This window comes from Polyodon spathula, chromosome 4 (assembly GCF_017654505.1).
Source record: "Polyodon spathula isolate WHYD16114869_AA chromosome 4, ASM1765450v1, whole genome shotgun sequence".
Classification (NCBI taxonomy): domain Eukaryota; kingdom Metazoa; phylum Chordata; class Actinopteri; order Acipenseriformes; family Polyodontidae; genus Polyodon; species Polyodon spathula.
In genome coordinates this window covers 58430067-58445772 of record NC_054537.1, presented here as the reverse complement: position 1 = coordinate 58445772, position 15706 = coordinate 58430067, and the positions used below count along the sequence as shown (strand labels likewise).

Here is a 15706-nt window from a genome sequence, read left to right as displayed (position 1 = left end):
ACTATCCAACCTGCACAGTTTAGATCTGTACTGAAATTTACCTACAGCAGAATTTCAGCAATAAACGTTTTTTACCAAACCACTTTAGAAAGATCACTATCAACTTCTTAAAACAGGGGTCGGGAACCTATGGCTCTTTTCACGATTTTATACGGCTCACCAATTTTCAAATGTTGACTGAAAATACACCCTCGAACATGAGATTATTTTTAAAAGATTAGCACACTTGATTAATGCATAATTATGAATGTGTAAATTAAATCAAATGTGTTCAAAATATTTAGACAAGACTCGCAGCTTAATATGATTGACAGCAGTGTTTGGCCTGTAGCTAGCCTACCTTTCAGAGAGCTGAATTTTAATTGGACGACGTACCTAGGCTTGTGTCATGTCCAGGTCAAGTTAAACAACTAGCTAGCTAGCTAAATTAAAAATCACCATCAACGAAAGCAAGATAGCGAAAAGAAAAAAAGACGACGATTACCATTTATTCCAGCCCGAAAGGACGGATCAATTTGCATTTGTGGAGAAGTCAGGGTCCGCAGTGTTTGTAATGAATGTATTGCGTTGCTCAAAAAGTCAAATATTGAGACATTTTAAGACGCACCATGCAGCGTTTGCAGCAAAATATCCCAATGGGGACTGCAGGAAAAAAGCTTGCGCTGAGCTTCAGCGGAGAATGCAAACCGGACAGCAGCAGCTGCTAGCATTGACTAACAAAGGCGGGAATCTGAATTCTCAGAGCTTTGCTGGCGCTCTGGAGATTGTGCAGAACGGGAAACCATTTACAGATGGGGAGTACATTAAGTGCTGCATGGTCAGTGTGGCTAAAGAACAGTTTAACGACCTCCCAGGCAAGGATAAAATTATCCAAAAAATCGAAGACATGCCTTTGCCAGCAAGAACTGTTCATGATCGTGCACTCATGATGGCTCACCAGACAGAGGAGACACAGATCAACAACATCAGTTCAGTTAGTTAGTTTTCTCTTTCCTTGGATGAGTCTACCGATGTGAGCAACGTAGCACAGCTAACCACAGTCGGGCGGTGTGTGACAGGTGATACAGTGCGTGAAGAGAGTCTTGCTGTTTTGCCGATGAAAGATACAACTAGAGGCGAGGATGTGTTGAAATCTCTGATGGACTTTTCTACAGAGAAAAAGCTACCACTGGATAAACATATCTGTGTGTACTGATGGAGCATCCAGTATGTTAGGGAAATGTAAATGATTCGTTGCCCTTCTGTGTGAGCAAGAGAAGCGGCCCATCTTAAACTTTCATTGCATTGTGCATCAAGAGGCGCTGTGTGCTCAGTCGTGTGTGTAGAGGAACTTTGCAAAGTGATGTAATTGGACATTCTCATTGTGAACTTCACTGTGGCCTGAGCTTTGAATGATGACCAGTTTAAGGCCCTGTTGGATGAAGTAGGGAGTATTATCCAGGGCTGCTACTGCACAGCAATGTGCGTTGGTTATCCAGGGGAAAAGTGCTCGCCCGCTCTGCTGCCTGTTTAAACAAAGTGAGGGCATTTCTGGAAATGAAAGGAAATGTTCATCCCGAGCTCACTGACATTGAGTGGCTCCTGAAGTTTTACTACCTGGTGGACATTACAAGCCATTTGAACCACCTCAATGTGAAAATGCAAGGCATTGGAAACACAATCTTGTTCCTGCAACAGGCAGTGTTTGCATTTGAAACAAAGCTGGAGCTGTTTATCACGGACATTGAAAGTGGCCATCTCCTGCACTTCGAAACATTGCAAGCATACAGACAGGATTGCTTAGCGAGGGACCTCGCTCATCATTTTGACCTCAGGGAGCTTGCAGCCTTCATGTCTGATTTACTGATGTCATTCAAATCACATTTTGCAGACTTCCGCAGACATGCTGATTTGTTCCAAATCATAACTCATCCACATGTGTGCACAATGGACGCACAAAACCTGAGTGTCATCCCTGGAATCTCCATTGGAGATTCTGAGCTGGAAGCTGGTGAAATGAAGGTGTCGGATATGTGGGTGTCAATTTTTCACTTTGAATTCCGAACTGGAAAGCCTCGCGTCAGCGGGCAGAACTGGCAACGTAACACAAATGGGCAGATACGAGAAAACTCCAAACATGAAGACAATCTCATCCTGAAAACCTGGAACAAACTTCCAGCCATTTTCAGCAAAATGCATCGTGTCACTGTTGCCGTGCTGACAATGTTTGGCTCAACACACACACGGGAGCAGTCCTTCTCACATCTGAACAACATCAAAACCACCCTGCACTCAAGGTTAACGGATGAAAGCCTGCATGAAGCTGAATCTCACCAGTTACGACCCCAACTACACAGCACTCAGCAAAACGATGCAGCAACAGAAATCTCATTAATGTAAGCAGGGTGCAATGCACTTTTTGTTAATCACTTGTTTATGATGCCCCTATCTCAACTTTTGTGGTGTTTTAGGAGTGCTAGAAACCAGCACGGCTTCAGTGAACAAAATATAGCGCTTTTTATGTAGTATTGTGTGTAGTAGCCTACAGTTAGTTGGGTATCACAGAGAAAAAAAAAAAAAAAAAAGCAGCTTTATTGCCACTTACTGGTGTTGTATATAACTACCAGAACTACTGCCAGCGCAAGTCTTACAATATTGCTGTTGTTATTACATAAAAATTGACAAATAACACGAGTGTAAACTTTGCTGTGGCTCTTTTGAAAAATTTGTCTCAAAATGTTTGTTTCTTAAAATAATGCTAGAATATGTTTTGTTGAAAAATAATAATAATAAAAAAGTTTGACTTATTCAAATTTCACTGCAGAGGGACTTATTTTCATAAGTTTTCTTTTGGTTAAGTGGTGCAGCTGTGCTCCGCGATTTTTGGGGGTTGGGGCAGCATGTTCCAAGCCAACTGAATGTGATTTTGCAAGTTGTATTTGGCTGTACAGAGTAGTGGCGATAAAAAGTAACTTATGCAAGGCTCTCGTTTCCCTCTGTATTATGCGCATTCATCTTTTTTGTGCATGAAATTTCAGCGTGAGAGGTAACGGTTGGATGTTCTAATTACACAGTGTTCAGAAATTTGGATTTAAGAGTTATGTTTTATGTTATGCACACTGTACTGATTTTACTCAAAACTGATTCCTGTTCAGGTATTTATGAATGTGAATAATAAGAGACATGCACTTCTTTCTTGTTTGATAACCTAGTAAAATAATCATATTTCTAAATTTTTCAATTATACAAAGGTATTGAATTTAAAGGTTTGATAAAAACGTCTGTTTAGTTTTTGCAATTAATTTTATTTAGTAAAATTAAAGTGTTTCGGAAAACGTTATTTTTACTCTGTGCATATTGTGATTTCCATCTTTCACAATATTTATTAAAATGAATAAACGGCAGTTTAGATGAGGTTTACTCCCCCCAGGAGTGCTAACAGTACACCACAGTGCCCAATGCAGCTGAACAGGTGGGCCTCAGGTAAATAAAAAGTTTGGGAATCCCTGTCCCAAGGCATATAAGGTGTTTTGTGATGACATAATAGAGAAGAGACTGGTCAACAGAGCTAACAAAACTCATTAAACTTGATTATGCAGCTCATGAAGAAACACGAGGGAGTGGAACTGTCGAATGACAGGTTAGTGAAGCCTCATATTATGAACACATTTGTGAAATAAGCTTTGTGGCTGTGTGATATTCTCTGTTTTGGTCATAGTGCAAACACGCTGGCCATTCTTATGTATTATAGGAGTAATACATTGAAGCGTTGGCTGATTTTCCACAACTCTTTTTTCAACAACCACCACAAAGAAACATAAAATCAGCTTGTTTACTGGTACGCAATCAACAAGGATGGTATTCAGTAGATTTAAAACTGGGTCTTCTACTGAAATCAACTGAGGAAGAAGCCAATGAGGCCAGTGATGAAGATGCACCCGACACTAGTTTTGCTTCATCCATACGAGGACCTGAGGCAGCATATGGAGCTCTTAATGTTGAAATGACCAGAACTCTGTACAACACAACCCTTATTATTCATGAAGCTTTGAGGATGAGTCCAAGACTGCAGTGTCAATGGCCTCCAACATCAAATGATTTCAACTTGGCAGCAGCCAAATCAGTCATACTCATTGAACTATACAACTTGTTGGCTTGGATTATCGCAGCAACAAAAAAAACTACTATGACAAACTTTGTGGATGTCCCAACAGTTGTCGACTTGAAGCTCACATCGCTGTGTCAGGATATTGTTTACCTGGTATCCAAGGGCCGAAAACAAACACCAACTGGCTCATCTCAGCGGTTATCCATGATCAACAGACTCGGACATTGAGCTTTACGGCCCTTGGTTATTGGACTTAAGACAAGTCTTGCCGAGCTTTGGTTGGCAGAAGGTGCATGTAAAATTCCTCCAGGCTTTGTCAGTAAAACTCCTATTGTACACTTGTGTGGGACAATATTCATTTTGGTGAGGGGGGGTATGGCTCACTACACCAATGGCATAATGGTACAGAGCTGTGTTAGTGATTCTGGCCTGAACCTAGACAGAGCACCACTTAAAAAGTGGAACAATATCAAATGCAAAAAAGACAAGGGCTACTGAAGCTCAGCCATGATGTAACCGCCTCTCTGAGTAATGAACAAACAGGCAAAATACTCAAGAAAGCTGGTCGTATGGAGATGACATATATAGTAACAAAGTATACGGATGGTGAATTATGTTCAGTTCCAGGATGGACTGGTTATCACACCATGCTTCAGAGTGACAGAATACTTAAAAGTCTGCCATCCACTACTTGCCTGTAATAGAGGTGTCACCCACCGAACACTATTCTCAAGAAAACGATGGATATTGCAGATTGTCTGGAAATGGAGCAAATTGTTGTTGTCTTTAACCAAGCAATATATGCCAAGGCCCAACAAATCTGCTGTAAAGACACTGAGATGACCAGACACCTTTGTGATCCGGCTTGGAGAAGGTAATACTTGTAAGGCTTTTCTGGCCATCATTGGAAAACAATATGCTGATGCTGATCTTAGAGACATTCTTATTGAAAATCTGAGGTAGTTGCTGAAGCACCCATCAATGCTGCTCTAAATGGACCTCATCACAAAATCGGAGCATAAGGGTTCACAAACTTCTCATTGAAAGCCTACAGAGACTCAGATTTTCTTGAATCTTTACCAGAACATAAGAAAGTTTAAAAAACAAGAGGAGGCCATTCGGCTCATCTTGCTCGTTTGGTTGTTAGTAGCTTATTGATCCCAGAATCTCATCAAACAGCTTCTTGAAGGATCCCAGGGTGTCAGCTTCAACAAGATTACTGGGGAGTTGGTTCCAGGCCCTCACAATTCTCTGTGTAAAAAAGTCCCTCCTATTTTCTCTTGTGAATGCCCCTTTGTCTAATCTCCATTTGTGACCCCTGGTCCTTGTTTCTTTTTTTAGGTCGAAAAAGTCCCTTGGGTCGACATTGTCAAACACCTTTTAGAATTCTGAATGCTTGAATCAGCTTGCTGCGTAGTCTACTTTTTTCAAGACTGAACAGATTCAATTATTTTAGCCTGTCTGCATATGACATGCCTTTTACAGCAGGAATAATTCTGGTTGCTCTTTGCACTCTTTCTAGAAAGGCAGGTTATGACAACAGTTCAGTGTTGCTGATTCACTCCCAACCTTCTCATTTCATAAACTTACCACGACAAATTAATTAATGGAACTGACAGAAAAGTATCAGACTTTCATTGAGCAGCAGTCAGAAGTCAATCAAACATTTGCCTTTTGGTCATCATACATCAACATGGTGCAATTTTTGCTACTGTTTGCGAGAGGCGCACGAGAATCTGATTGAGATTTATGATGCCATGGTTCTTCAGCTATGATCGTTTCACCTACTCTAGGTATCTTCCAGCGTATTGGCTAGAGATGGTCTGCCTACATGTCACCCATCCAGACTGACATGCTTATCTGACTTCAAGAGGCCAGTGGACTATTCAACGGCAAGATCAGAATGCCTTCTACTCTATTGCCTGTGACCAGGCCATTGAAAAGACTTTAAATCGAGACTCCAAAACTAAGGCGGGTCTGACTGGTTTCTCTTTGAACCGAGGTGCTGTCCTTCGTTGGATATTGGCCCAGAATGAACGGGCAGCCATAGCCAGGCAATGTGAAATTATGGCTGGAAACGCCCCTGATATGCGTGAATGCAAGGACCTGGACAAGAACTGTATGGTAACAGATGGAAAAAAAAGTGCAGAGCATTACGTCAACCATAGAGTCTATGGTTAAGGAATTTGAAGCTGTCCACATTGACTGCATCAGTTCCGGTGTTGTCGCCAAGAGTGAAGTGAAAAACGACCTGATCACAGCCAATCACAAGGGAGAACAAGCCCTGATAGATTTCATAACCAATCGTTTGGTCACAACATCTCAGGACTTTTTTGTGCCACTCAAGGCTAAGAAGTTGAAAACCTTCTCTGACCAGTCCAAATCAAAGGTTAAAATGAAATGTGGCAGAGAGGTGATGCTTCAAAATGACAAACAACTGTTTGTGAGACTTCTAATCAATCATCGCTCAGAGTCGGAATATTGATCTGCGAGAAATTTTGCAATACTTACTTAGCCCCGTCTCACTTCCTCTTGCCAGTGCTGATGGCTCATTGGCAAAAACTAACAAAGCATGATGAGAATAATTCAGCTAATGAAAAGATTCAGCAGCAGTTTTGTGGACTTTGTCACCGATACATATTGTGAAGTCAGCATCAAAAGTACTGAACAGTCGCGACGTGCCGAGACAGGTACCCAAACAATCAATATTTACAGAAAAAGAACAGAAGGTGTTGGTGGAAGAAGTTTTTAGTCCTCTTCAGCACATGGAAAACAGCTAATGGTGGTGTGTTGAAGAATGACATCTCAATGACAGGGTCCGACATCAGACCGGAAAAATGTAATGTCGGACCTGGTATGGCACAGGACCGCAAAGGGTTAACGCTGTATTACAGTTAAGATACGGAGGACTTAAAACAGAATTTCATACAGTATATCAAAAACGACAGCTCCGAAGAAAAACAGACTTACATAAAACTTGAAAATATCTAAAAATAAGCACTGAAAAATACAATTAATAAAAAAAGAAGCCGTACATATAGCGTAATGTCATCACCCACAGTCCGGATACTGATGTTGGTGTTATAAGTGCGTGTTCCCAGATACCAGATCATTTATATATGGCTACTGGAGTGAAAAACAAAGCTTGTAACATTGACCTTCAAAAAAAATAGCATCTGCACTGGGTTCCAGAGTGACGAAGTCGCTGATCGAACTTCATGTCTTCAGTGGCTGCGATTTCACTTGTGCATTTTACGGAACAAGGAAGGCAGTGGCCTTCACTGTGGCAAACAAAAATGAAGAATATATTGAAGCATTTATACAGCTTGGACAAGAATCTGCACCACCAGCGCCTGTTGTCACTGCTCTTGAGAAACGTGTGTGCCTTCGTCATCAGATGTTAATGACCTTTGTGGCAAGCAGGCTGTAGTGGTGACGTCAGACCCGGAAGAAACACACAGTACGGCGAGGTGAAATGTGAATTGCACTGTTGCGTGGTTTAATATTGAAGAAAATAAAAGGTTTTAAACAAAAACAGCACACAGCATTCAAGGCCAAAATAAATAGACAAACAAAACGGACTAACACTAAAACCGTGGACGAACAGACAAACAAACATGGTAAGTCAAAACAAACAAAGTATAGCAATAGCAATTGTTATTAATTATTATTATTCTTTATTTTACTCTCTTGTTCATTACTCACCAAACCCCGAGTGAGTGAAACATGCACCTATATATACACTGTTGTGCCGGGATTCAATTACTAATTAATTATTCACTTGAATCTCGGAACGTGAATTAATTTGTGCAATCCCATGCTCACATACTATTACATACTTTAAATGCACGTGAAGTGATTGTGCAACCTCTGTGCCTAAATACAACTACATATTGTTGCCTCCTGCCCGTCGGTCGGTTTACTCCCTGGCTTACACAGGGAAAGTCGCTGCGCGAGTCTTGCAGAACGTTGGAGGGTAGATGGAGGAGACCAAAGATTTGCTTTATTAGGCGGTGGAAAATCAGGCACTGACTCAGCCAGTTTAACTGAAACCAATCGTACCGTTTATTAACAAAACAAACCAACAGTACAGAGGTTGTATTCGGCACTGCAGGGTCTGTCTCTCTGACTAGAGCCCTTTGTGTAGTACACTCGCAACGTAGCACAGTCCCGCAGTACCTCTCCCTAACGCAGCTGGGGATCAGAGCACGCGAACACTCCCGTTCTGAGTTTATATAGCAAAGGCTCCTTCCCGCCACAACAATTTAACAACTTCAGAGACAGAGGAGGAAGTGCTTGTGGGTTTCAATACATAAAACACAACCAATACATAGTCGACAATACAAACACAGGAGATACATACGCTAGACCCCACTAGTACAACAATATTTTAAAATCACTTGTACTACACACACCCATTTATATCCCGTGCAGCAATATCTATACACCAACGCTAACACTCCACACAAAACACATAAATACGCACAGAGGCGGGCAGTTGGCCACACGTTTGTTACAAGGTGTTCTGCATCATTATCACCATCTGAGCAAAGTATGCCTCCTACAAGGGACGCACTATTACAGCACACAAAACGTGCCAGTTACCAGGCAGCAATCTCTCAGTGAGCACTGCATCCAAAAATTGAAGCACCATCACTTGTAGGTGGTTTGCATGACAGTAGACCCTGCCCCGGAGTGTGTTGTACAGGTCATCAGTTGCGGATGTAGACAGTTGAAATGTGAAACAGGAAGGTGTTTGTGTCAGTCTTGTGGTTTGTCTTGTACAGACATGTGTAAATGTAAGGACTGCATGAACGTCACTGAGACTAGCTCTGAGATTGTTAAGAAACGACGAGTCTCATGATGACATGTATTTTCCTTCCTTCAGTGTAAATATGTATATATTCACACACACGTTTGTTTATCATTTTATTTAGTTTAGCAGGCCTATTTGTTTTGCACTAATTTTTACTTTGAGCACCAACATGAGCCTTCAGGCACCCATAACCACTGCTTCTCGTACCACTCCACACAAGTTACTTACTTTATTCATATTTCGCACACTTACATACAGGGACATTAAAGTGTTGGATTCACCCCTGATTAATGGCTGAGGAGCCATCTCTGAAAGTTAATAAAATTTGCCCTGACAGGCTCCTGAGGCAGTTTCAGTGGCACCCTCTTCAGTCTGCAGAAAAGTGATAAGTACCAAATTTCATTTCCATCTACCAAGTTTTAGCTGAATAGCTTCAACACTAGCTGAGTTACACAAGTCTAAACCATGGCAAAATTATATAAATAAATAAATAAAATTATTTATATATATATATATATATATATATATATATATATATATATATATAAAATCAGTTTCTCACTCCACCAAATTTCAGCCCTGGGACCCAAGTACTCTGTGAACTACTGGAGACCAAACATGGCAGGAAGCACGAAAAAAGGCACTTTTTCACCTTACCTTGCATACTTTGACCTTGTCGTGACAAAAAACTGGCACGAATCTCAACCAGAACTTTTGTCACCCACTCAGGTATATTACTGACTATCCGAAAATGTATGGAAAACTTAGACCCCCGATGGCTGGAACTAAACTAATTTTCTAAGCATATTTTCTGGCTTCAGATCATGGCCTATTAAGTTTACTTGGTTAATGAAAATTAACAATATAATTTATTTTAGGACCAACTGACCAATCTTTGATCAAAGCAAGTAGTCTGGGTAGTTTTGTTTGGACGCAAATCAACCACGGTTTGTTTGCAAGTGAACCGAAGTAGTTGAGCCAGTTTTATTTCTGTTTTGTTCGAATTGAGTGTAGTTGGTTTCACACTGTAGTTTTGTGGAGGAGGTTACTCTGCCCATCATTATTTGACAACTTCCTAACAGCCGGTTCATCCCAAAATGTTGTTAGGTCGGATTTTAAAGGATCATTAAGCCCAGAGATTAGTCTGGTTGCTCCTTTTGGTACTGTGGTGACAGGACTGAACACATTATTCTATGAGCGGTCTCACCATAACCTCCTTTGATTTGTATTCTACACTTTTGACTACCCAACAAAGCTGTTTGCTTTTTTAATTGCTTCCCATACTGTCTGTTTGTTGACAGTAATAAGCCTATTACAGGGTCTTTCTCTTGTTGGGCCTGTTCTAGTTCTGTACCACCCATTTGGTATTTGAATCCTACATTTCTGTGACTGCCTTCTGCTACATAAGTATGGTACTTATTAATTTCTAATTGAAATTAATCAAATTGAAATGGACATATTGCAGATCCATTTCTTTATATCTGTTGCACTACACAGCTAAGGGTGGCCTGTGTGAGGAGATGACTTTTGGTGGTTGAAACAGTACTGAAAATGGAGTAACACTTCTTTACATTTAAAAATGTTAATTCTTAACATGCATCAGTAGATCATTTCACCTCGACTGCATGGTTTTGGAGCCATTTGGCAATAAACACTGTTATTTACCTGAAGTAGCATCATTTTGAATTTCAGGAGAATTACAAAAAAAAAAAAACCCATCCATGTTGGTCATGACTTAAATAATTTGTTTTTTTAGAAATTTGAAAATAGTTTGTGTGAACTCTATGGAGTTCGATAAGTTGCCCTATTAATAACAAAAACATTCATACCTTATATACAGATACTAAACTTACCATGGTACAGTTATACACGCAGTGAAGGGGTTATATACATATTCTCTTACAATATATAGTGTTCCACAACCCATCTAAGATAGTGTATTAAAGGCGAGACACAGCAAATCATCCTTTAATCACAACATCAGACCCTCCCAAAAATCATTTGAAGAAACAAAGCCTGAAAAGCTCAAATCCACAAACCGTTCACACTGCAACTTTGGGCAACTCCAGGCATTCCAAACAGTGTATGTTCCTATGATCACTGTTTGCATATTACAAACATTATTTATAGCTGGAAGAAAATTCTAACTGATCTGATTTTCACCACTACACTACATAGGAAAGGCATCAGCAGAAAACAACATCTACAAGCCAATACATTAAAACAAAGTGTTGGACACACAGTCCATTATTGTGCAGAATAAAACGTTAAAATGTTTTCGTTTTTTTTGCAGTACAAACATTGCTAAAAACAGTCAGCATCAACTGGTGTAACTAATTTTCTGTTTTATTTTTATTCCAGGACTATTCCACCAATGGTATCCATTAGAAATCAAACAGTGAGGGCCCATACCTGGTAAGCATTAGGTGTCCCTTCTAAGCTCCCATCCTGAGACATTGATAAATCCTGAAAAATGTATAGAAGAGTTAAACACCACACAAAAAAAACTACTGCACAACAAAACATTATACCATAAATCATGCTTATGCCATGGTCAAAGAACATTGCAAATCATTCCATGATTTGTACAGACCGCACAGACTTAGCAGACTGAATGCTGTATACTGTGTGAACTTATGAATAAGTAATGCACAATTGTCTCGACAACAGCCATAAAGCTAATGACTCAGTCAAGAAGCTAATGACGAACTGCAAAACTAAACATCACAGCTATGCAATAAAGAAATAAATAAACATCCTGACAACTAAAACACCTTGATTTGTAAATCGAATACAGAGCAACACCAGACAAACAAGCATGCAAATTGTAGGGGATTCCCCCCCCCCACCCCCAATGCTGGGCATAAACAATGGCAAACACAAGTAGTGCTGTGGGGTAACCTTGGTGGGGTTCTCGTCGTATGTGGGGGTCCCCAGGTCCATTTCGGCTTCATGGTCGACACTGACATCACTGCCCCCATCCCAACAAGGGGGATCCCACTGTGTTTGTCTGGGGAAAGAGAAATAAACCATACAGTCTGTGATACCCTCAGTCCTATGTTGATCTGCCCCAGTACTGATGCTTTACTTTTTTACATAATAAATAACATCCCACTTAACATAAAAATATATTAAAAAAAAAAAAAGATACTGAGCAGGTCTAAACTATTCAAATCACGAATAAGCCTTCTGCAGATTATAATCAGACATCAGGCAACTGCAGCCTGCATGAAAATATATAATAAAATAGGTATTTATAAAATATGCATTGAAACCTAACCTGCCAGTCAGTCAGATAAAGGTCTTATCAATACTGCTGTGGGCTAAAAAGACAGCAGTTTCAATTAGTGTTTGGCGTCACAGATAATTTGCAGCCTGCATAAGACATCTTAAAACTCTTTAACAACATCAAGTTAACCCTTGTTACACTCAAAGAAGGGTGTATTCTAAACACATTTTTATGCCTAAATTTACATCAATTGCACCATTCTGCAACATGGTGGTAAAGCAAAGTATCATTCGCTTTCCTTTGCAGGAAAACCCTCTCAAGATCTTGCCTTTTTACTGTAAAAACTGCTCAACTGGATTCCATTATTTCTCCTAACCTCCAGAATCACATAAATATAATTAAAACAATCAGTTTTTCAGCACAGTTGAATCCCTTGATAGCCTCTGCAGTGGGTTGCTATAGTTACGGAGTGACACTTGTGATCTCATTCTCCCCCTCCAGTTTATCTGTAGCACCACAAAACACAAAGGGCAGACCCTTTCTGCTACAGCAAGCTGCTGGCTTTAAAAACAAAAACCCAGCTTTAATATACTGTTGTGTACTGGGTACTTTATACAAAAACATCTAGCATCTTATTCCTTTTTCATAATCAATACTGCTGCATAAATATTTATATTTTTACTGGATCTCTTTTTACAAATCATTCAAATCCAATTACCAGGAGAATCACACTGTTGCTAAGCAGATACAGATCTTGAGCTAAGGAAATTAATCATATGAATTCAGATGTTTATTTTACATCTAAAAGGTAGAACCTCAGGAGTTGGGAGAGCAGGTTGTTCATAAATCTGAACACTCGAAATAAAATGCATTGATGTAGCTTGCCCAGTTATTTAGCCTCCTTTTGCATGAAAAAAACAAATAAGAGATTTGTTGAAAACTAAAATGTAAAACTGGCTCTACTTGCTTTGAAATCTGTCTGGATACATGTGTTGGTACAGTAATGTTGCCTTGTCCAAGACAAGCACATCGTATTATGGAGTGTTTTATCAAAATAATCACCAGCTTTGCACAAGATACATTGGTTTCAGTGCTCTGCAGTCTGTCTCCTATGAAAATTGTTAGTTTTCTTTTCTTAGACCATCTTAATATCGCAGACAATTTCCCAATACCACATTCTTCTACTTGCCATAACAGTCGATTAAACTTGAGTTGGATTGATTGCACAGTACGCATAATTGAGTGATTGCATATTTTCGTCTCAAAGTGGGATGTTTGGTTGACGGGTCAGTTCGTAGGTTTGGTGTTCGTAACGCCAAGGTTCTACTGTACTTTGTTTTCCATACATTGTGCTTGTTATCTACAGATAAACAGAACACTCCATGAATGTTCATGGCATGCTGGGATCATTTCAATCACCACACACACACACACACACAAACTATGGTACTCCATGAACATTCAATAAACAGTGTGCTGGTAAAGAGAGTTTAGTTCTGTTGTAGAGTAACCTTGCCCTTTCCCACCCCATAATGGAAACAAGATTGTGTTTCTCAAAGAGACAGTAGTTTCTTCAGCAGCCCTACCTTGTGATGACATGGTAGTAGTAGATCTTGCCCTCTGGGTCACGTGCTGCTTTCCAGTTGGGAGGGAGAACAATGGTTTTGGGTTTCGGGGGTGAGGGAGGGGGCAGGTCCATCACACTGTTTGACACCAACAACTCCTAACGCAGAATGAAGCAATAGATTGAAAAAAATGAATGAATGAATGAAGACTGAATTACAGCCATTTGACAAATACAAAAAAAACTAAAGCAAAAACACAAAATACATAGACAATTATATGAATTACATCCATCATAACCGAAAATTCAAAAAGCTGAGAATTTACTCCACAATATCATTTATCTTAGACCACATCTAGAGCTTCTGATTTTTGTTTTTAACCAACAAAAACCGATAACACCCCAGATACAAAAAAAAGAAAAAAGAAATCAGTGTATATCCAATAAACACTGGAAAAGGATACTCAAGTCACACTGACTTGACCCCTTTCCTCATGAAAAAATTAATAACATAACCTTCACATTTTTTTTCAAATACTTTCCCAGTGTAGTTGGGCAATGTCCCTCCTTCCTGATTTACATCTCTCATCGATTCGTTGTGAATACTTTAAACCCACCTCAACTACTGAGTGGCAGCAAATTCCTACGTTATTATTGGAGGAATGTACAAGCTTGTAAGGATTTAAAACGAGATTACAATATAATATGGAGCACTGTTCTTGCTCACAAGAATTAAAGCTATATTAAAGCCCCTTTCACACTGGCACTTCTACCTGGGTCCCGATCCGGGTTCTGGCTTCCCGGGTCTCATTTCTGCGTAGTGTGAAACCACGTACCTGGGTTGTGCCCAGATTGTCCCAGGTCCCAGCGACCCACCTCAGGATGTGGCTCGACACACTTTGACCCGGATCAAGTGAGAAAAAATGCATGACATTTGTTCGTAAGCCGACTAAAATAACAAACAGCCACGTCTGCATGAAGGTTTCACTTCTGCAAGGAACATTTCTGTTTAGCCATATTTTACTAGGAGACACACCATGAGCCAGATTGCAGCATGGATGAAGAAACATTTGCTCTAAATCAATATCTGGGCAAACAATTCAATCCAGAGAAGCTTGAACGGAAGTGTCCTTAACAACCTGCTTCTGGGACATTGATACGCGCACTGTGCACTCGCTTCTGTCACCTAAGTCGGCCCTGCTTTATCAAAAGCAGTGTGAAATCGCTCTGATAGAGTATGCCAGTGGCGAAGAGGCTTAACAGTTCGACAGGATTGATTTACATGATTGTGGAATTTAAAACAGAATTGCAAACTGTGGCAAAATGTAAAAGAAAGGCCTAAACACACTAAGGCTGAGGCAATGCAATGATCCATCGATGCATCATATCGTTTGAACAGTACTGATAGTCAAGCTTGTGCACCGTTTCTGTGTACAGGTCTTAAGCAAAGGAATTAGCAATTATGTATTGAATTTCAAAACGCAGAGTTTCCCCTGCTCGCCTCAGGTCTGACTCACTGAACCTGCGTGTGATTGAGCTCACCTTCTCACCCGCCAACCCACCATGTTATCATATTTTTTTACGCTATGCACAAACTGATGTAGCTTAAAAAAATCAGTATAATAGTTTTTAAACCTTTACTAACAATGTTGAAAATTAATGCACATTTCCACATGCATTACTGATATTTATTTTTTTAACCCTTTCATAACGTTGATTAATTGATAGGGATGCATCGAATCCAGGATTTGGTTTTGGCCCGCATACCGACTTTTTGAGCAGGGTTCGGATTCGGCCGAATACTTAGGATTCAGTGAACCGAATCCGAATCATATATCCGCCCACACGCACATCCATTTTAATACATCCCTCCAATGTGTGCAGTTCTTTAAATAAGACACAAATCCATTACTGAACGCAACTGTTATATTTAATAACAGGAACACGTTTGATGAACTCTGTCGCAGCTCTGAACTCCCTAAATTACTGGTGGCGCACGCACTAAACAGT

General features: G+C 40.0%; 1 protein-coding gene across 3 annotated transcripts in view; it reads right to left on the bottom strand.

Moving 5' to 3' along the window:
• LOC121314673 (histone-lysine N-methyltransferase SETD2-like) overlaps window positions 1-15706 on the bottom strand; it is a 113190-nt gene that overhangs the window by 11999 nt on the left and 85485 nt on the right. For all 3 annotated transcript variants that reach the window (XM_041248163.1, XM_041248161.1, XM_041248160.1), the window contains 3 exons: window positions 13719-13855; window positions 11805-11913; window positions 11316-11369 (listed from right to left, as the gene is read on the bottom strand). In XM_041248163.1, the coding sequence (XP_041104097.1) occupies window positions 11316-11369; window positions 11805-11913; window positions 13719-13855 (300 nt within the window). The remainder of the gene's footprint in view (window positions 1-11315; window positions 11370-11804; window positions 11914-13718; window positions 13856-15706) is intronic.